The 21,422-nt window shown below is 38.9% G+C and overlaps 1 protein-coding gene across 2 annotated transcripts in view; it reads right to left on the bottom strand.

Moving 5' to 3' along the window:
- The window catches only part of CNTNAP4 (contactin associated protein family member 4), a 195,208-nt gene that overhangs the window by 88,599 nt on the left and 85,187 nt on the right, over positions 1 to 21,422 (bottom strand). Inside the window, exon 4 of one of the 2 annotated variants that reach the window (XM_080573552.1) lies at positions 4,330 to 4,477. In XM_080573552.1, coding sequence (XP_080429678.1) covers positions 4,330 to 4,477 — 148 coding nt within the window. Of the gene's footprint in view, positions 1 to 4,329; positions 5,931 to 21,422 lie in introns of those variants that run through there. The other variant, XM_080573553.1, reaches the window with a different exon arrangement.

Genomic DNA, 21,422 nt, shown 5'->3' on the forward strand with positions numbered 1-21,422 from the left:
GCCTCAGTCCATCAGTCCAGCCTTTCCAGACCTCTCTGCGGAACCTGCCTTCCCTTGAGCAGATTGATGGTCACATCTAATTTGGTGTCATCATCTGCAAACTTACTGAGGGTGCACTTGATCCCCTCATCCAGATCATTGATAAAAATATTGAAGAGATCTGGCACCAATACTGAGCCCTGGGGACAGCTCTACTGACACTTTTAACTGGATTTAACTCCATTTACCACAATTCCTTGGGCCACCCAGACAGTTTTTAATCCAACAAAGCATACACCCATCCAAGCCTTAGGCAGCCAGCCTCTTCAGAAGAATTCTGTGGAAAGCAATGTCAAAAGCCTTACTGACGTCTAGTTAGACCACATCCACAGCCTTTCCCTCACGCACTCATGATATCCTCAGATGTCACTGAGGTGTTCTGTGCATTTTCAGGAATAGGCTTCTCCTGTCCTTCTCCTGGCATGAACAATCTGCTTTCTGGGATGAGACTGTTTACCTAATTTCTCCAGTGACCTATTCTCCTACAGTCTGAGATTTTCAGTATCCTTAGTTTATGTTCCTTTACTCATTTTACAAAGCTGCATCACAGATGTAATTTACTGAAGTTAAATTTAAAATGATAGATCTGATACTAATGAATAGATGTAAAAGACAGCTAGCTATATGTAGAATGTTCAGAAGAGATCAGCTGAGCAAAGCATAACTTAAATTGAAAAAAAAAAAGTTAAGAGATGAAAATACTTAGGAAGTTAAAGAGACTGCTTAAAAATAAACTCTGATTCCTTTATGGAGAAAATATATGACGAATGAAATGGTAAACAATTTGCTAAGAGAAATACTTTTCGAAAGTCTAGGGATGAAGAAATACAACAGGAATACAACAGGAATCATAGAATATGCCATGCTGAAAGGGATTCACAAGGATCATACTGTCCAACTCCTGGATCTGCAAAGGACCACTCAAGAATATGTCTGAGAGTGTTGTCTAAATGCTTCTTGAACTCTGACAGGCTCGGTGCCATGACCACTTCCCTGGGGAGCCTGTTCCAGTGGCTGACGACCACCTTGGCAATGAAACTTTTCCTAATATTCAGCCTGAAACTCTCTGTTGTAGCTTCATACCATTCCCTCGGGTCCTATTACAATCACCAGACCATAGAGATCAGCACGTGCACCTCTGTTGTGATGGGGTCTCCCCTCAGTCTCCTCTTCTCTAGGCTGAACAAACCAAGTGAATTCAGACAGTTCTCATATACCTTGCCCTCCAGACCCTTTACCATATGTGCTGCCCTCATTTGGATGCTCCCTAACAGTTTTATGTCTTTGTTATAGTGTGGTACCCAAAACTGCACACAAAACTCGAGGTGAGGCCACACCAACATGGAGTAGAGTGGGACAATCACTGGCTAGCCATGATGTGCTTGATGCGCTCCAGGATACAGTTGGCCCTTTTGGCTGTCAGAACACACTTCTGACTCGTATTCAACTTGCTGTTTACCAAAGATTCCTTTCTGTGGGGCTGCTCTCCAGGCTCTCATACCCCAGTTTGCATACATATCTAGAATTGCCCTGTGACAGGTGCAGAACCTAGCATTTACTCTTGTTAAATTTGATACAGTTGGTGATTGCCCAGTCCTCTAATTTTTCAAGATCTCTCTGAAAGGCGTCTCTACCCTTGATGGAATCAACAGCTCCTCCAAATTTAAAGTCATCTGCAAACTTACTCAGTGTAACTTGAAGTTCTACATACAAGTCATTTATGAAATCATTAAAGAGAACTGGCCCTAAAATGGAGCCCTGGAGAACCCACTAGTGACTGGCCACCAGCCTGCTATAACCCCATTTACTTTAATTCATTGAGCCTTACCCATCATCCAATTGTCCACCCATCACATTACGCATTTATCTGGCTGTATGCTGAACATTTTTTTTTTCCCCCAGAATAATACTGAGAGAAACCTTAATGAAAGCTTTACTGAAATCCAAAAAATTACAATCTACTGGCTCCCCTTTGTACAGCTGCATAAGTGAACTTGTCATAAAAGGAAACTAAGTTCCTTGAAAAGGGCCTTCCCCTCATGAACCCATGTTGGCTCTCACCAATGACCACATTGTACTTCGTGTGTTTATTACTAACTCCCAGAATAATTTTCTCCATAATTTTACCAGGCCCTGAAGTGAGACTGACAGGCCGGTATTTGCCATCTCTTCTGTCTTACCCTTCCTGAAAATTGGAACAATGTTTGCCAGATTCCTGTCAAATGAGACCTCTCCAGATTCCCAAGAACATTGGAAAAAGGTCTTGCAATAACAACAGCCAGTTGTCTGAGTACCCTGATATGAATCCAACTGGGCCTCGCAGACTTATATGCATCCAGATGGAGCAGCAAGTCCCACACAAGTTCAGAGTTGGCTGGGAGTTTATCTTTACCACAGTCACAGTCCTCCAACTGAGATTTCCAGGTGTCCCAGGGACCATCACTGGTGTTGAAGACAGGGGCAAAGATGGCATTACACGTCTCTACTTTGTCTATGCTCCTATTTGTGAGGTGACCATCCTCATGAAGTAATGGACCAATGTTACTTGGTCCATTATTTTGTCCCTCCCTTTGCTGTTAACATATTATAAATAAATAAATAAATGAATAAAATTAAAGATTAAAAACTTTAATTGGTCTCTGGCTGCACGAACAGCAGCCAGCTCTCCCTACAAACAGCATCCCTATAGTCCTCCTGTGTCACACAACCTCACTTCCAGTGGCCATACAATTTATTTTTCCAACTAAGCTCTGTAATAAGATCCATGCTCAGCAAAGCCAACCTTCTGCTTCTTCTCCTTGACTTCTGACATTTTGGAATTGTTTGTTATTGTGCTCTTAAGAAGAGGTATTTAAAAAGGGACCAACACTGATCGACACTAATTCCTTCAAATGCAGTTTCTCAGGGAATCTTGCAAACTAGTTCAGCAAGCAGCTTGAACTCTGCTCTCCCCATATCCAGGGTTGAAGTTTTCATGGCAGTTTTCCTCCTGTCACCAAAGATTTTAAACTCAACTACTTCCTGGTCATTATGGCCAAGGTGGCCATCAATTGCCACTTCACCCATGAGACCCTGTCTGTGTACAAGCAGAAGATCTAGGAGGACACCTTCCCTAGTCATCTCCCTTAGTAGCTGTACCAATAAGTTATCACCAAGATGTTTTAGGAATCTCCTCAACCTGCTTATATCAGCCTTGTGGTAGACCTAGTTCATGCCTGGCAAGTTGATTTCCCCCAAAAGGACTGCAGCTGATCTAGAGGTAAAGTTCCCTAAAGAATATTTCATTGATGTCATCATCACGGCTGGGTGGTCTATAGTAGACTCCCACAATGACATCCCCTTTATTTGCTTTATTTGCTTTTCCCTTACCCAGAGGGTCTCATCCATGCCATCACCAACTGCAAGCTCCATACACTCCAGCCCCTCCATTACATATATCGTCACCACCCCACCTTGCCTGCCCTGCCTATCCCTCCTGAAGAACCTATGACTTTGCACGAGGTTTTACTTATACCAATGATGTTGTAGCTCTGGGACTGATCCAAGGCTTCTAGCTACTCTTGCTTGTTTTTCATGATGCATGTATTGATGTAGAAGCATTTCAAATGTGCTTCACTGTACCCAGCACCCCACGGAGTGGACTAAAAGTTTTCACTAGCCTGCAGTCTCTCAGGAAAAGTTATAATGTCCAGCAAATCAATATAAAAGTAACAGTCAAGCCTTTGCCTGTCAAATGCAGAATCAATTATTTTTTTTTTTGTTGTTATTGACATAAAATCTACTGTAAACATACCACTTAAACAAATATCATCTTTGAAGTATCCTTCAACTGTGTAGAATCATCCCTTATTTGTGGTTGTATCTACTTGTACTGTTATTGACTCAAGACCAAGATTAGACATATTTAAAGCTGTAAACATTTTCAACATTTTCTCTTCAAGTAGAAAGCACGCTATGCTAAAACACAATTTTATTTATTTATTTATTTATTTAGGTGGTGGTGGTGGTGTCTCTTTTTTGTTTGTTTACGAATATCAGAAAAAGAATTTTCAGTAAATTAGTTATTGAATTACATTTATGTGCCACTCATTCCAACACAGAAGGAGCTGGAAAATAAGCATTACATATTGCTAGATGATGCAGAAACAGTGAAGTCTGCACATAAACCTATTAAATTGTTTATATGCAATATTAAAACTAAGCTTAGAATTATACTTTCAAGTGTAATTGATGTAGCAAAATACAAAAATTAATGGATGTTTCATTTAGCTGATTCCGCAAAACACTTACTGTACATGCATCCATACACTTCGATGCGCATTCCGATTCTACCATTGGGATTCCAGTCCAAAGGCACAAAGCGGAGAAATCTTGCTTTAATGGAATGCTGAAGTCTGTAATATACAACACTATCTGCATTTGTGTTTCCAGAAAATGCCTAGAAGAAAACAAAATATAGATCAGTCACATCCATATCGAATACAGAAACATATTTTATTATTGCTGATCTTTTCATTTTACACCCTCATCTGGTAAACAGTCAAGAACAAGAAAAAAAAAATTGTCAGTGAATTCAATAGGAATAACCACTCAATCAAATTTGATTCTTCTTCTAGATCAAGTCAGCTGTCTATTTAGTGCCAATACCACACTCATTAAAACGTCAGAACTTCTGAAATTTAAGTGAATGAAATGTCATTTTCCAAACCAAACATTCCTCTCCAAAATGTGTAGAACACCCTGGCATTTCAATATGTTGTACTACCTAATATATATATATATATATATATATATATTTGTCATAAGACAATAGAGCAAGTTCTTTGCTTTGCTTTTGCCTAAAGGTCACCTAAATTTCATTAAAATCTTGTATGACGTGGATCCTGAATATAAAAAAGTTCCACTTATAATTGCAGTGATGTGGAAAGACTCTGGTTTCCAAATAAAGAGGACAGAGTACTGTGAAATAATTTAAATTCAGTGTTCTGTTGAAAAGGAAATATATATGTTTTAACTTTTTTTTTCCCCCCATTGGAGAAAAAAAAAAAAAAGAAAAGAAAAAAAGAAAAAAAATGAAAAAAGAAGAAAGAAAAAAGAAAAATAAAGAAAAAAATGAAAAAAAGAAAAAAGACAAAAGAAAAAAGAAAAAAGGACAAAGGAAAAAGAAAAAGAAAGAAAAAAAATAAAAAAACTATTATCAGAGAAAAGAGAAAGGCAGTATTTAACATACAAGATTAATTTTCTTATTGTTACATAGAGAAAAAATTTAGGAGACATAAGGTGTGAGAATTGGAAAAAAAAAAAGTAAAAGCTTGTGGGTCAAGATAAAGACAGTTTAATAGGACAGAGAAGAAAGAAAAATAATAATTATAATAATTATAATACTAACAATAATGATGTGTCCAAAACAAGTGATGCACAATGCAATTTCATCTCCCACTGAGCAATACCCATCTTAACCCCGAGCAGTGGTCTCCCCCCACCCTGGCCAGTCACCCCATATTAATTTTTCAGCATGATATTATATGGCATGGAATATCCCTTTGGCCAGTCTGGGTCAGCTGTCCTGGTTCTTTCTCTTCCCAGCTCCCTGATGCACCCCCAGCCTCCTCAGTGGCAGGGTGATATGAGCAGCTGAAAAGTCCTTGGCTTAGTGTAAGCATTGCTCTGCAACAATTAAAACATCAGCATGTTATCAACATCATTCTCATCCTAAATCCAACACACCACCATACCAGCTACTAGGAGGAAAATTAAATACATCCTAACTGAAACCAGGACATAAGAAAATATAAAATGAACATAAAAACAAGGAACTGTAATCATAAAAATTAGCAGCAACTTAAAAACTGTAGAATATCTTCTGATTTTGTTGGTTACATTAAGATCTGTCTCCCTCCCACCCCCCCCACCCCCCCCCTTTTTTTTTTCCTCATTGCCTGTTTGTGTTATATGAGCAGTTTGTGTTATACGAAATAATTTGTTCACACAATTGGGGTTTAAATATCTGATACATAAAACAGAAATAGCTCTCTGAAATGTTTTGATTAGCAGAAATAAAAAGATTATACATTTCTGGATAAATGGACAATGCTGTTGCTAGAGTTATAAGCAACAGAGGTAGTGGCTGCAAAAGTATATAGAAACCAAAAAGTCCACACTTTTAAAGTTCTCTTTAAATAGCTTCTTGAAGCATAGATGAGCTTAATTCTATTCATTATGTACCCTCCTATACATGAAACTTTTTACCTTTCTTCCTTTGCACTAGTCAAATTTCCATATAAATTCTAATCTCTGAAAATTCAATAGAAAAAAAAAAAAAGGAAAAAAAAAAAGAAAACAGAAAGCAACTAGTGAATGTGCTCATTACAGCTAACCTATTAAGCTAGTAATAAGCAATGAGAGTTAGCGACTGAATATCTACACCACTTTCAGCTTCATGCTTCGTGATTTAACTATCATAGCGGGTGAAGCTGGAAAGACTGTAAAATAAACACCAGAGAACTACTATTTGGAGGGTGAGAGTACTCCAGACCTCTTGTTCCTTCAAATCCGTATTTGCAGCCTGTAACAAATGTAGTTGCTAGAGAAAGTGTCAATTAATTTGTTGACTGAATCAGAACCCAGACCCCAGAAGATTACATACTGGAAGTAAATGAAGTGTTCAGTTAAGATTATATATATATATATTTTTTCCAAGATCATTTTAAGAGAGCAGACGAGCAGCCACCTCATTAAAATTAGTTCTTAAATTTTAGAAATGGAATGCATATTGCCTGTTGGTTTTTTTGTTTGTTTGTTTGTTTGTTTTTATGCAGCATATACTTAACCCATGTGTTGTTAATTTTAAAAATATATTTTTACTTCAATAGTAGCCTAAAATTAATTCACACTACTCCTTAAATTATTCGAACTGTCCAGTTTATAAATCGATACTTTTAGCTTCCATTTTATAAAGATTTTATCTGAAAAGAACTAATTCTTAATGTGTATCAATCGAGTATTATTGCTTGATTTTAAACCATTTAAAGCTTAAAATACAGTTTGAGTTTTTTTTTTATTATTATTATTTTAATACTTTTTACAAGAAAATGAAAGATGAAGCAATCAGACAGTTTCTCCTTAAGAACTGAAGGCATGCCTGTAGCCTAACAAATAAACTGAAGACTTTTTAGAGGAGATGTATACAAAATATGACAGATACATTCCTGTCTATACAGTACATCAAAATTATAGATTGGTTGGGCTTGAAGGGACCTTAAAGATCATATAATTTCATATAATTAGCCCCCACCCCCTCCCCCCAATAGGGAAACCTCCCCCTACATCAAGCTGATCCCACCAGGCCTTAACATTTCCAGGGATGGGGCATCCACAACTTCTCTGGGCAACCTGTTCCATTACCTCACCACTGTGAGGAACTAGAAAAATTACTGTTTAACAGTCTGATCCAGTAATCATTTAAATACACAAAAATTGGAGCTATGTAATATGCTACCATCCTCTCATCCCTGCCATCTTTAGACTATTCAGATCACTTAATTCTTGTGTCAAATCACTCAAAGGGAACATACCATTAGTTTTAGATTATGTAGGAAGCAGAGTCTTCACAACCCACACAGGTATCTGATGAGTAAAAAAATTTAATGTGACCCTTGTTTAACATGAATGTTACACATAATAAGCATTGTGTTTGCATAAATTTTAATAGGGTTGTAAAGCTAACCCCTCTAATACAACTGCTTACTGATTCTTATTTCACGCTCTCAGATACACTATATTTTACTGCTATTGGCATTACATTGGCATGAAAATGTGTCATGTTTCTCAGATAATGTTGGTTTTTAAAACGTGAAAGTACAATACTACAGAGTAACCTTAAATGGTAACAGGACCACTCAGCAGTACAGATAGATATGTAAGCAGACAGCTCTTCATGGCCTATTTTATTTCAGGAAGGGAGAACACTAGGCTGCAATAGCCTTAAATGGGGACCTACTCTCTAACCTGTTTTAACCCTCACACTCAGTATCTAACCTGCACTTTTTTTTTTGTTTTGTTTTAATTATTATTAATAATTGTTTTTATTATTATTATTATTTTTAACCTCAAGCTATTTTAACCCTGCTTTGAAGGTAGAATTATCTCTTTTATTATGCCATCAGAGATCACTTGTGTGCTCCAGTATGTATTAGTAAAGTGAAATCCTTTGTGGATTTATAGCTTAAAAAGGTTGTGAAGCCAAGTTTATGCCAAGACAAGTTAAAAGATAAATTATTTGTTTCCATCTCCATTCTCTATGCAGAAAGAAAGGAAACGTGTTTTTAGACACAAGTGCCATGTCCTAAAGTCCCTCATCTAGCAAAAAAAAGCCCTCCATTTTTAAAACTGTTTGTGAGACATGTGCTGTGTATTCTAAGACGTACTTTAGGTCATCCATAACAGATGATACTTATTAATGAATGTGATTATAGATAAACTGTAAAACACGGTATAGGACTGAATAATATGCATAGTTTTAACATATTTTGTGTACATATTGTAATAAATACTGTAATGTTTATCTAAATACTACTTCATATTACATACAAATTAAAATTTAATTTTAATTTCATATGGTTACCCTCATTTAATGTTTAATGACAAGAATTAGAACAGGACCCCAACATAGATAATTTTATCACAATAAGAAGCTCAGTAAATGAAGTACTAAAGCTCCTAGAGAAAGGTCTGCAGTTCTCACTGTTGTTTCTGAATTCTATAAAGAACACCAGTAAAAGCAGTCAACAAAATCAGTGTGAAGTAGATAAAGAGCTGTTCCTATAACACATTTGCTGTTTTTGCATGATGTTGCTTATGGTTTGCAAATGCTAACAAGCCACATTACCTGTAAAAGTTTTTCTTCTTCTGGGAGATGCCAAAGCTACAGTTGGCATTAGTGCCAGGGGGAGTCATGAAAGGAATAAAAATCCCAGTAAGTTACTGACAATTTGTTTGGCTTAGAGCGTCATCCAAACTTCAGTAGGACTGTTGTAATATTAATTCATTCTGTGATCTTCTCAGAGTTCAAAACAGGGAGCTCAAAATAAAATATTTTCTTACCTAATTCCAGAGCTATATTTAGTTTCTTATATTAGGTTAACTATTTAGATCTCTATAACAAATAGGATGTTTATTCAAGTTAACATAGTGCACAATACAATTAACATCAATGTCAATGAAATACTCAGTTCACAAGAATCCAGTCATTTCATGACCTGTGATCCTTGTGAGTCCCTTCCAACTCAGGATATTTTTTTTTAGGATTTTTTATTTTATTTATTTATTTATTTATTTTCATTCAGACTCTTCCTTCCTATCCCATTAACTGTATGAAGTTATTGTCAATCTTTTGAAGTTGGTCTTGAAATTCAAAAGGTGTGAACTGTTTGGTTAAAGTGGAAATATGAATGTGAAAGTCCTTCTTTCTGACCAGAAAACAATGTACCAGATGACAACCTCCTTTACTTGATTACCAGACTGGAATTATGGCTAGGACAAAATATGGCTGGAGGGGGTGATTCTATCTCTCTACTCCACTCTTCTGAGACCCCATCTGGAGTGCTGCATTTAGTTCTGGGGCCCTCAGCACAAGAAGGACATGGGCGTGTTGGACTGAGTCAAGAGGAGGGCTGTGAAGATGATCATGGCTAGAACACCTGTGCTATGAAGACAGACTGAGGGACTTGGGTTTGTTTAGCCTGGAGAAGAGAATGCTCTGGGGAGAGTTTATAGTGGCCTTTCCAGTACCTAAAGACCTTCAGGTCCCTTCCAACCATTAAACCATTCTATAATTATATGACTCTATAAAATGACCAAAGGTTTATGCAAAAACTGACAAATGTATTAGCTATAAAATACTCAGTGATGCATTAAGTACATGTACTTTATAATAAGCCTTGTCTATGAACTGTTTGTAGATATAGCTGAACTAGACTAATCTTCAATTGACAAAAGCATAGGGCTGTTGTACGTACTCATAAATCCAGATGAACATAAAGTACATAACATTAACATAAAAGAAGAACATAAAATAAGGATGTATAAATCACAATATGGTTAATATATACGAGGTTAATAAATAATAAATAAATAAAATAAAATAAATAAAATAAAATAAAATAAAATAAAATAAAATAAAATAAAATAAAATAAAATAAAATAAAATAAAATAAAATAAAATAAAATAAAATAAAATAAAATAAAATAAAATAAATAAAATAAATAAAATAAAGCTAGAAAATGTCATAAATTCCTGTTCTAGTAAATGTCCACTGTTTGTAACATCTTCTGCTACCCCTGTAAGATCATACTCCAGTTATCAAGCTCTAATGCATTTACATGTTGTGCACATTAAATTCACAATGCTATGTTTGAAAGAAAAATAGCTGACTATATACAACAATAACATGATTGCCAAGTAAAACTGTCTAGGCCTTAAAATCACTGTCATATTGCAAACGCATCACAGAATTTCAGGATGGATGAGGTTGGAAGAGACCTCTGAAGATCATCTAGTCCAACCCTTCTGCTGAGCAGGATCACCTTGAGCACATTGCACAAAATGGCATCCAGGTGGGTTTTGAATATCTCCAGATAAGGAGACTCCACAATCTCTCTGGGAAACCTGTTCCAGTGCTCTGTCACCCTAACAGTAAAAAAGTGCCCTCTCATATTCAGACGGAACCTCCTGTGTTTCATTTTGTGCCTGTTGTCTCTTGTCCTGTCGCTGGGCACAACTGAAAATAGACCGGCTCCATCATCTCAACACCCTCCCTTCAGATATTTATATACATTAATGAGGTCTCCCCTCAGTCTTCTCTCTTCCAGGCTAAACAGGCCTAGATCTCTCAGTCTGTCCTCATATGACATGTGCTCCAGTCCTCTAACCATCTTCATAGCCCTCCTCTGGACTCATTCCAGTGGTTCTATGTCCCTCTTGTACTGGGAAGCCCAGAACTGGACACAATACTCCAGGTATGGCCTCACCAGGGCTGGGTAGAGGGGGAGGATCACCTCCCTTGACCTACTGCCAACACTCTTCTGAATGCACCCCAGGATACCATTGGCCTTCTTGGCCAAAAGGGCACATTGCTGATTCATGGTCAACCTGCTGTCCACCAGGACTCCCAGGTTCCTCTCTGCAGAGCTGAACTCCAGCAGGTCTGTCCCCAGTCTGTATTGCTGCTTGGGGTTATTCCTCCCTAGGTGCAGGACTCTGCATTTGCCCTTGTTGAACTTCATGAGGTTCATTTCAGCCCAACAGTCCAGTCTGTTGTAGTCCCTCTAAATGGCAGCACAGCCCTCTGGGGTATCAGCCACTCCTCCCAGCTTTGTGTCATCAGCAGACTTGCTGAGGGTGCACTCTGTTCCATCGTCAAGGTCATTGATGAATAAGTTGAACAACACTGGACCCAGTACTGACCTCTGGGGGACACTGGTAGCTACAGGCCTCCAATTAGATTCCACACCACTAGGCACAGCCCTCTGAGTTCTGCCATCCAGCCAATTATCAATCCACCTGTGGTGGTTTTACTCAGGTGGGCAGCCGAGCTCCACCACAACTGTTCTCTCACTCCCCACCCCTCCTCAAAGAGGAAGGGGGAGAAAATACTACACAAAGAGCTCGAGGTTTGAGATGAGAATTATTTAATTAAAGGGAAAGGGAATACGAAAAAAAAAAAAAAAAAAAAAAAAAAAACAAACAAGGCCACGCGGAAGCACAGAGAGAAAGGGGGAAAAAAAAAAAAAAGTTATTCTCTACCTCGCATCAATGAGCGATGTTCGGCCACGTCCTGGGAAGCAGGGCCTCAATGCATAGCGTTGTTTGGGAGGACAGCCCCCCCCCCCCCCCCACGAGAGCCCCCCTTTTTATTGCTGAGTGTGACATCATGTGGTATGGAATATCCCTCTGGTTGGTTTAGGTCAGCTGCCCTGGCGATGTCCCCTCCCCATCACTTGCCCACCCCCAGCCTGCTGGCTCTTGGGGGCTCGAAGGGAGTCCTGGTGCTGTGCCAGTACTATGCAGCAATAGACACAACACTGGAGTGATACCAGTGGTGTTCCAGCTATGAGTGCAGAGCACAGCACTGTATGGGCTGCTGCAGGGAAAGGTGACTCCATCCCAGACAGACCCAGCACACCATCTCACTGTCCACTCATCTAGGCCATACTTCCTGAGCTTGTCTATGAGGATGTTATGGGAGAGAGTGTCAAAAGCCTTGCTGAAGTCAAGGTAGACCACATCCACCACTCCACTCATCTACCCAGCCAGTCATCTCAGTGTAGAAGGATATCAGATTAGTCAAAAATGACATCCCTTTGGCGAATCCATGCTGGCTATTCCTGATCATGTTCTTATCCTCCACATGCTTGGAGATGACCTCCAAGATGAGCTGTTCCTTTTCCAGTTCCAGGGATGGAGGTGAGGCTGAATGGTCTGTAGTTGCCTGGGTCTTCCTTCTTACCCTTTTTGAATGCTGATGGGATATTTGCTTTCTTATAGACCTCAGGCACCCCTCCTGTTCTCCAGGACCTTTCAAAGATGATGGAGAGTTGCCTAGTAATAACATTGGCCTGCTCCCTCAGCACCTGTGGGTGCATTCCATTGGGACCCATGGATTTGTGGATGTCAGATTTGCTTAGATGATCTTTGACTAAGGAAAAGTCCTCCTGTCTCCAGGCTTCCTCTCTTGTCTCCAGGGTCTGAGATTCCTGAGGGCTAATTTTAACAGTAAAGACTGAAGCAAAAAAGGCACTCATCAACTCTGCCTTCTCTGTTCCTTTGTCACCACAGCACCCTCCCCATTCTGCAGCAGCCCGACATTTTCCCCAGTCTTCTTTTTCCTACTGATGTATATGAAGAAGCCCTTCTTGTTGTCCTTGACATACCTTGCCAGATTTAACTCCAAATGGGCCCTGACCTTCCTTGTCACATCCCTGCATACTCTGACAGCTTCCCTATAATCCTCCTAAGTACCCTGTTCCTTTTTTTACGTGCTGTAAACGTCCTTCTTCTGTCAGCTTCTCCAGGAGCTCCCTGCTCATCCATGCAGGTCTCCTGCCCCCTTTGCTTTGCTTGTTGTTCATAGGGATCCACCAATGTAGATCTTGGAGGAAGTGATGCTTGAATATTGACCAGCCGTCTTGGGCCCCCCTTCCTTCCAGGGCCCTAAGCCATGGGATTCTTCCAAGTAGATCCCTGGAGGGGCCAAAATTTGCTCTCCTGAACTCCAGGGTTGCAATCCTACTTTTCGCCCTGCTTCCTCCTCACAAGATCCTGAACTCCACCATATGGCTCCGACTCAATGCAGCCAAGGCTGCCCCTGACCCTCATATCTCCAACTAGTCCTTCCTCATTCGTTAGTAAAAGGTCCAGCAGTACACCTCTCCTTATTGGCTTCTCCACCACCTCTGTCAAAAAGTTGTCATCAATGCACTACAGGAACCTCCTGGACTGTCTGTGCCTAGCTGTGTGGTCTTCCCAGCAGATGTCAGGGTGGTTGAAGTCCCCCATGAGAACCAGGGCTTGTGACTGAGAGGCTGCTTGAAGCTGTCTGAAGAAGGCTTCATCTATATCCTCTTCTTGATCAGGTGGCCTGTAGCAAACACCCACGACAATGTAAGCCATGGTAGCCTGCCCTTTAATCCTTTCCCATAAAATCTCATCTAGCCGTTCATCTGCCCCTGGGCAGAACTCCACGCATTCCGGTTGCTCTCTCATTGCATTCTCAGTTGCTCTCAAGAGCACCTCCACCATCTCATCTTCCTGGTCAGTCTTTTCTAAAAAGCACGTAGCCTTCCATGACAGAATTCCAGTCGTATGAGTTGTCCCACTGCGTCTCTGTGATTGCAGAGAGATTATAGCATTGTGACCGCATGCAGATCTCCAGTTCTTCCTGTTTGTTTCCCATACTATGTGCGTTAGTATATAAGCATTTCAGGGAGATGAAATGTTTATCTCTCATGCTGTGTATTCATGTATAAAAACACTTCAGATGTCTTTTATTCAAGTCAGCCCCTCATGGGGCAAGTTAGGCCTCGCCAGCATGTACTGCCTCAAATACTGTCATGCAGTCCCACAGTTTATCCCTGGTGGGCCTGTTTATGTCCCCTTCCCCCTTCCAATCTAGTTTAAAGCCCTGCCAATTAGACCTGCTAACTCCTGGGCAAAAGCCCTTTTCCCCCTCAGAGAAAGGTGCTCCCCATCTGGAGTCATCAGGCTTGGTGTCATATAGACCTTCCCATGATCAAGAAACCCAAGACTATGTCAGTGGCACCAGCCTTGGGGCCACGTATTGATCAGCTGGATCTGCCTGTTCCTTTCAGTATTGATCCCTGCTACTGGAAGAATGGAGGAAAACACTGCTGTTCACCTGATCCTTCAACTAACCACCCCAAGACTCTAAAGTCTCTTTTGATTGCTCTTGGGCTTCTCTTTGCCACCCCATCACTGCCAACTTGAAAAAACAATAAAGGGTTATAATCAGAGGAATGTACCAGACAAGTGACTTTCCGAGAAATGTCTCTTATTTGTGCCCCAGGGAGACAGCAGACTTCCCTATGGATCAGCTCTGGATGACAAACTGGGCCCTCCGTTCCCTTCAGAAGGGAGTCCACTATGACTATAACCCTTCTTTTTTCTCTTAGTGGAGCTTGTTGTGATGCGGGGTATAGGTTGACTTACCCTGGGTGACTCCCCCAGTGTGGATGGACCATGATCTATATTGTTGTTTGCTTACCCATCAAGTTCTGGAGCCTCATACCTGTTGTGCAGGGACACTTGGAAAGGTGAGGTATACAGCAGGGGGTTCACCTGCTGTGCTGAATGGGAACCTGCTTCTACTCCCCCCTGTCTCTTAAATCCCTTCCCTCTGCCTGGCAGCAAGGGTTTAGGGGATCCTTCATTTCTTGCACAGTGACTGTGGCTGGCTGAGAAGCCTGCCTCAGGGATGGCAGAACTCCAACCCACCAGTCAATCTCATTCTCTGACTCCCTGATGCTCCTGAGCCTTCCCACCTCCTCCTGAAGCTCTGCCACCATGTGAAGCAGTTCTTCAAACTGGGCACACCTCCCACAGCTGTCCTCTCTACTACGTACTGCCATCCTGTACAGGTGTAAGCGTAGGGCACACACAGCAGCCTGACCCCTGGTATGTTCCACCCGGAGCTCTGTCAGGGAGGCTGCATCGACTGTGGTGGGTGCCGAGCTCCTGGAAGCCACGGCCTTCTGCTGGGTGGTCACCATTGCTCCCAGGACAAGCTGGCCAACATTCAGGGCCCTTCCTGCCCTACAAATTGCCGTGCTATGCCCTGGTTGATACGCCATGCCCTGTTCACCATTCTCCTGGTTGCTTGCACTCCCTAGTGGCTACCTTTGTACTACAGTGGGGGCACTCCTGGCTCCGCCCACAGCTAGTCAGCCACCCTCGTGTGGGCTGCTGGGTGCCAGTGGTTCCGTCGGCTGTTTTGAGTGGCCTAAATGCAGTAAACCATCTGCCCCACTTCTGCTCCACTTCAGTAAGTGTCTGCCCCAGAGCTGATCACCTTGCAAAAGGATATTATGTTTGACCTTAAATTCAGTGGGTCCCTCAGTCTATCATCTTCCATACTTACGGTGGAGGTTTTAATGTTTTTGTGTTGTTTGTTTTTAATTATATAGATATAGATATAGATATAGATTCAATATGTCTATTTCCAATATGCTTGTTTAAAATATATCAAATATTAGTGGCACGCTGATTTCACCACCTAGTGTTATAAACTTAAACAATGCCATTTACAATGTACAATTCCAGTTAAAAATTATGTTGTTTGAAAAATTATCAATGTTTTAATTATTAATTAAACAAAGAAATAGCATTAAAACAACTCTCTGAAAGAAGAGATTTGAAATGCTATTTCATATACAGTTATGTTTTTTTTTGTTGTTTTTTTTTGTGTGTGTGTTTTTCTAGTCCATTAGGAAAGTCTTAAGGAGAACCTTTCAGCATTTTATTTTAAATATCTTTTAATTCACTGTGTTGTAAAATTTGCCTTTAAAGTATAATTTATTCCACTTTCAGAACAGGACATCAGAATTTGATTATAGCTTTTCGCACTGAAAATGATAGTTTTTGTTTGTTTTTTGTTTTCTTTACTTACAGAAAATAATGTCATTTACCAAGTGAAATACAAATCTCTCATTTAATCACTAGCAAACTCTGAGTGCTGTTAAAATTACAGATGGTAAAAATGGACTACTGAGTACCATTTGGAATGTTTCAAAATACTATTTATGTTGCAACTACAATGCTAGTAGTTTTATACATGATGAGCAAGGAATGTTGAAAGGGAATTTACTTAATTAAAGATTACATTGTGCATAGTTATCTCCCCTTCATAAGAAGTTACTAGACTGTGTCTCTGTTCGTTAGAGACTAGTAAAAGTGTATTGTTCTCATGTAATATAATGAAAAACAAGAAGACAGTGGATACCTTTTGAAGAAATAAAACTACAGCTACTATATATTGCTATCTTTTTCAAATTATTCAGAATCCAAAAGAATTATCTGAAACACTTCGAAACAGTGTATTAATTCCTTATCATCTTTTACGGTAGACCAGGGGGAACACTTTGTCACATAAAATTTGTTGACCAGTATGACTGCAACCTAACCCTTTTTTTTTTTTCTTAGATATAAAATTCAAGCGTGCATTATCTATTTCACAACTGTATAGTGTTGGACCTGTCATATAGGACCTGTCATTTACCTATTTATGCTTCTTAAAGCTTTCTTTATCCTAATACTCATGAATTGTAGCAGAGTAGAAGTGTTCTGTCTGCTTTCTAGATTTTAAAGAGAAAATCATCTTAAAATTCACTGCATGAAAGACAATGGATGATGAAGGATGCAACAAATACATCATACAATTAAAATGATTAGAAAGATGATTGATAGCAGCAGTGAAAATCTACTGTTGTATAGATCAAGTACATTTGATTCCTCTTCAAGCTTGTAGATACACTGTTCCTTTTGCAGTTCTCTTTCTTGGGTGTTATTTAAAATTAAATCCCCAAAGATTACAAAATGTAGGTCTTTATTCCACTTGTAAGTGCTGAAAAACAGCTAAACATTAATACCAGAATAAGTCAAATTAGGTACATGATCTTAAACTCTTTCTAAAATCCTAAACCAAAAGTATTTGCACACGTAATTTACTGAACAGAAAGAAGAAAGGAAAATAATAATAATAATAATAATAAAGTAATATAATTAATGAGATCTCTGTAAACATCAAAACACTTGGAAAAAAAAAAAGTCATTATTGTCATTTCTCAGACAGGAATATTCAGAAGAAGGCAGGCTAAATGTTCAGCACACTGTCAAGCAACATGTCAAACTCCTATATAAAATCACTTCTCCTACCTCCTACATTTAAATCACTGAACTTTTCTCTTTGTCATCAGCAATATTTAAACAGGTAGATTGCTGTCACTGTAACTTTCATTAAAAGGTGAATACTAGGTGCTTCAAAATAAGCAAAAAGTGAATTTCAGAATCTATTTTGCTTAACGGAAAACAACTTTGTAGACTCTCCCTGTTAGGTCTTCTGTCAATAATCTCATTTCATTACTCTATGTACTGTAAATTAATCTAGGGATTCCAATGTTAAGGAATGTATTGATATGTCAAAATATTGACATTATGTATTCAAAAAAAAATTGAATATATTATTGCTCCGTAGCATAATGACCCTTCAATAGATGGACAGGATGCATACTTATGCTTTCTTATGTAAAGTTCCTCATCTGTAACTTCTTGACAGACTTTTTTCACTCCATCACTTTTCCTGATATTGATGTGTCTAACTTGGAAACATAAGTGAAGGCTGAATAGAAAACATGAGAGAAGAAATATAATGATGTAAGACAGAATCTTCTAATACTTGTGGCTGTAAAAGATAACATCTGATCAAACTCAAAAAGAACACTTGGTTATTGGACTCAAGCGTATTAAAATTGTAGGTTCATTGGTGGGTTTAATTCTGTCATACATAAAAACTGGATGAACCTCTGGGCCCAGAGGGTGGTGATCAGAGAAACAAAAGTCTAGGTTGAGGCTACTAATTACTGAGTACTCCAGGAAACAATACTAGGTCCAGTAATGTTTTACATTTTCATTAATAATTATTATATGCATTAAATGGATGATAGGGCAGACCAAGTCGGTAGATGACACAAAACTGAGAGGAGTGTCTTAATACACCAGAGGATTGTTCTGCCATTGATAGGGACCTCGATCTGTGGGAGAAATGAGCCAACAGGAACTTCTTGATGTTCATCTCAGAGAAGTGTAAAGTCCTACACCTGAGGAAGAACAACCCCATACATCAATGCACCATGCTGGAGGACACTCAGCTGCAAAGCAGGTTGGCAGAAAAGGACCTGGGCATCCTGTCAGACACCAAGTTGAACATGGGTTAGCAGTGTGGTGTGCCCTTGCAGCAGAGAAGGCTCATGGTATACTGGGCTGCATTAGACAAAGCATTGTCAACAGATTGAGGGAGGCAATACTTCCTCTGTCCTCAGGACTGCTGAAACCACACTTGAGTACTGTGTCCAGTTCAGAGACCTCCAGTACAAGAGACATGAAATTCCTGAACAGTGACCAGTGAAAGGCCAGGAATATGGTGGGAACTGGAACCTCTTTCCTGTGAGGAAAGGCTGAGAGAGTGGGGACTGCTTAGTCTGGAGAAGAGAAGACTCAGGGGTATCTTATCAATATATATGTAAATACTTGAAGGGATGAAGGAAGGAATCAGGAAACACTTCACTGTTCAAGTGACTGAGCACTGTCACAGGTTGCTCAGAGAGGTTTTGGAGTCTGCCTCCTTGGAGATACTCAAAAGCCATCTGGACATGGCCCTGAGCTACTGGCTCTATGTGGCTACTGGCTTGAGCAGGGGTGTTGGACCAGTTGAGTTTCAGAGGTCCCTTCCAACCTAAAATTAAATCCTGGGCCTGCCTGTCCTTTTAAAATTTTGTGTTTCAGTCTGGATCTTAAATACTTTGAATTTTCTGTTGTGAAATTGTTTTCTGGTTGTTTCTCTTCCTTGGAAATAGTGAGCTGTGAATTACAGATGGCTTGGATATTATATTTGGTAAGCGTTCATTAAATGATCACCCTGTTATTACCATTTTATATCAGTATCAGTCAGAAGTAGGACGTTAGTCCTAGCTATGGCTGTACTAATTTTCTTTCAGTCACTGTCTTTCATATCAAGTGAATGTTTTATTCACTGGATTATTATGTCATTTTTTTGTTTGTTTTTGCCTTTCATTGTGTGTTTGCAAATATTGGCATTATCTTTACACAGGATAGCAACTCCACAAAAATTAGACTGCACTTACTGGGTAATTTATCAAAGGTGACAGATGACATTTGTGAAAGTTCTTAGCACTAGGGAGAGAGAAAATTTTACAGTCTTTCTGTTTTTGTTCATTTTTTTTTTTCTTTTCTAGAAACAAACTTTGAAATAATTTACTTTCGTATTAATATATAAAAGGAAGACTTTACATATAAAAAATAACAGCATATATATATATGTATATATATATGTGTGTGTATATATATGTATTTTTTTTTCCAGGCCTTGAATATTCCATTCACTGTTTATTTATTTATTTATTCATTTATTTTTTTTCCCAGGGTGCGTATGTAGGGTATGAACCTAGGGCTCTTGAACATCTATTGTTCTAATGGCAGTATAGACCTCTATCCAGCAGAGGCCTCTCAGGAGTTAGCTGTGTTCTTTAGAAGTTTAACCAATAATCAGTGTTTTTGTTGCCTTCCTTCCTTCCTTCCTTCCTTCCTTCCTTCCTTCCTTCCTTCCTTCCTTCCTTCCTTCCTTCCTTCCTTCCTTCCTTCCTTCCTTCCTTCCTTCCTTCCTTCCTTCCTTCCTTCCTTCCTTCCCTCCCTCCCTCCCTCCCTCCCTCCCTCCTTCCCTCCTTCCCTCCTTCCTCCCTTCCTCCCTTCCTCCCTTGTTTTCTTCCTTCCTCCCTTGTTTTCTTCCTTTCTTTCCTTTCTTTCCTTTCTTTCCTTTCACTACTTTTACTATTGTGTATGTTTTGTAGTATGAAATTAAAAGAAACAAACAAACAAAGTTCATTGTCTAAATGTCATGGTGTAGGGACTAATGTATTCATTTAAGATACCTTAATGCAAACAACAAGAGACAACTGCGTTTTTGCATCTTTTCAGCATCTACCTTATTTCCTGTTTCATTCATCCTTATGTAGCAATAAATTGTGAAATAGTTTGTTGCCATCGGAGGGAGCCCTTGTATTAATACAACTGAGCACAACATTGACATTTGCTAATCCTCCCTTAAAACAAAACAAAACAAAACAAAACAAAACAAAAACAACAAAAAACTCTTCTTTATTAGTTTCTAATATTTAATATTTCCAGTATTTGATCACACAATTATGAAACATTTAAGCTTTATTTATTAATGTGTAAGCATACATGCCTCACACATACTCCTTAGAAATCAAAATGTGAATGTTTCATAATAGCATAACTGGAATTCTAAAGAAACTTTATCACTGAAGACGTTCAGTGATTATCTAATTTTTTGCCTGAAATAGATATACATAAGTATATATATATATTTTTTAAATATGGAACTGGAATTAGTGAGTTTGTATTTTGATGTTATAACAGTGACTCTGATGATCTCCAAAGCTAACAACCAAAGTAGTGTGTAATGGAAGTGCTGTGACAATTTATTCTCACTTTTTTTTTTTTTTTTTAATTAATTGAAACAGTCTTTCAGGTGTGCAAAGATTGAATTTTGAATCTTGATTACGATGTAACTAACTACCCTTTCTACTTTCAAATCAGTATAAAATTATTTCTCATGATATGAAATTTAGGTAGGGATCAGGATTCATGTCTGTACTCCAACAGCACATAGCATAGTGCAGATATTTGAAGAAAGAAATAATAAATAAAGACAATTCAGCTGCCATAAGACTAAAATAGCTGTGATACATAGCAATATGTCTACTGAAAAGTCACAAAGGCTTGTGGGAATCCTGTTTGCTGAAAGCAACACACAAAAAAAGTCTTAATATTCCTTTGTATACAATTTCACACTTCGCTCTAAAATGAAATTAAATGACCAGAAAAAAAAAAAAAAAAAAAAAAAAAAAAACTCGTTACCTATGCAACATAGAATTCAAATGCTGCAGAAAACAAATGCTGTGTAGTTCTTATGTCCTGGGGGCCATAAGCAATAAAACTGTTCAATAATAAGGCATCTTATTAAATTTATTTCTCTGGCTTTTTATATATGAAA

This window comes from Anser brachyrhynchus (assembly GCF_964034855.1).
Source record: "Anser brachyrhynchus genome assembly, chromosome: Z".
NCBI lineage: Eukaryota > Metazoa > Chordata > Aves > Anseriformes > Anatidae > Anser > Anser brachyrhynchus.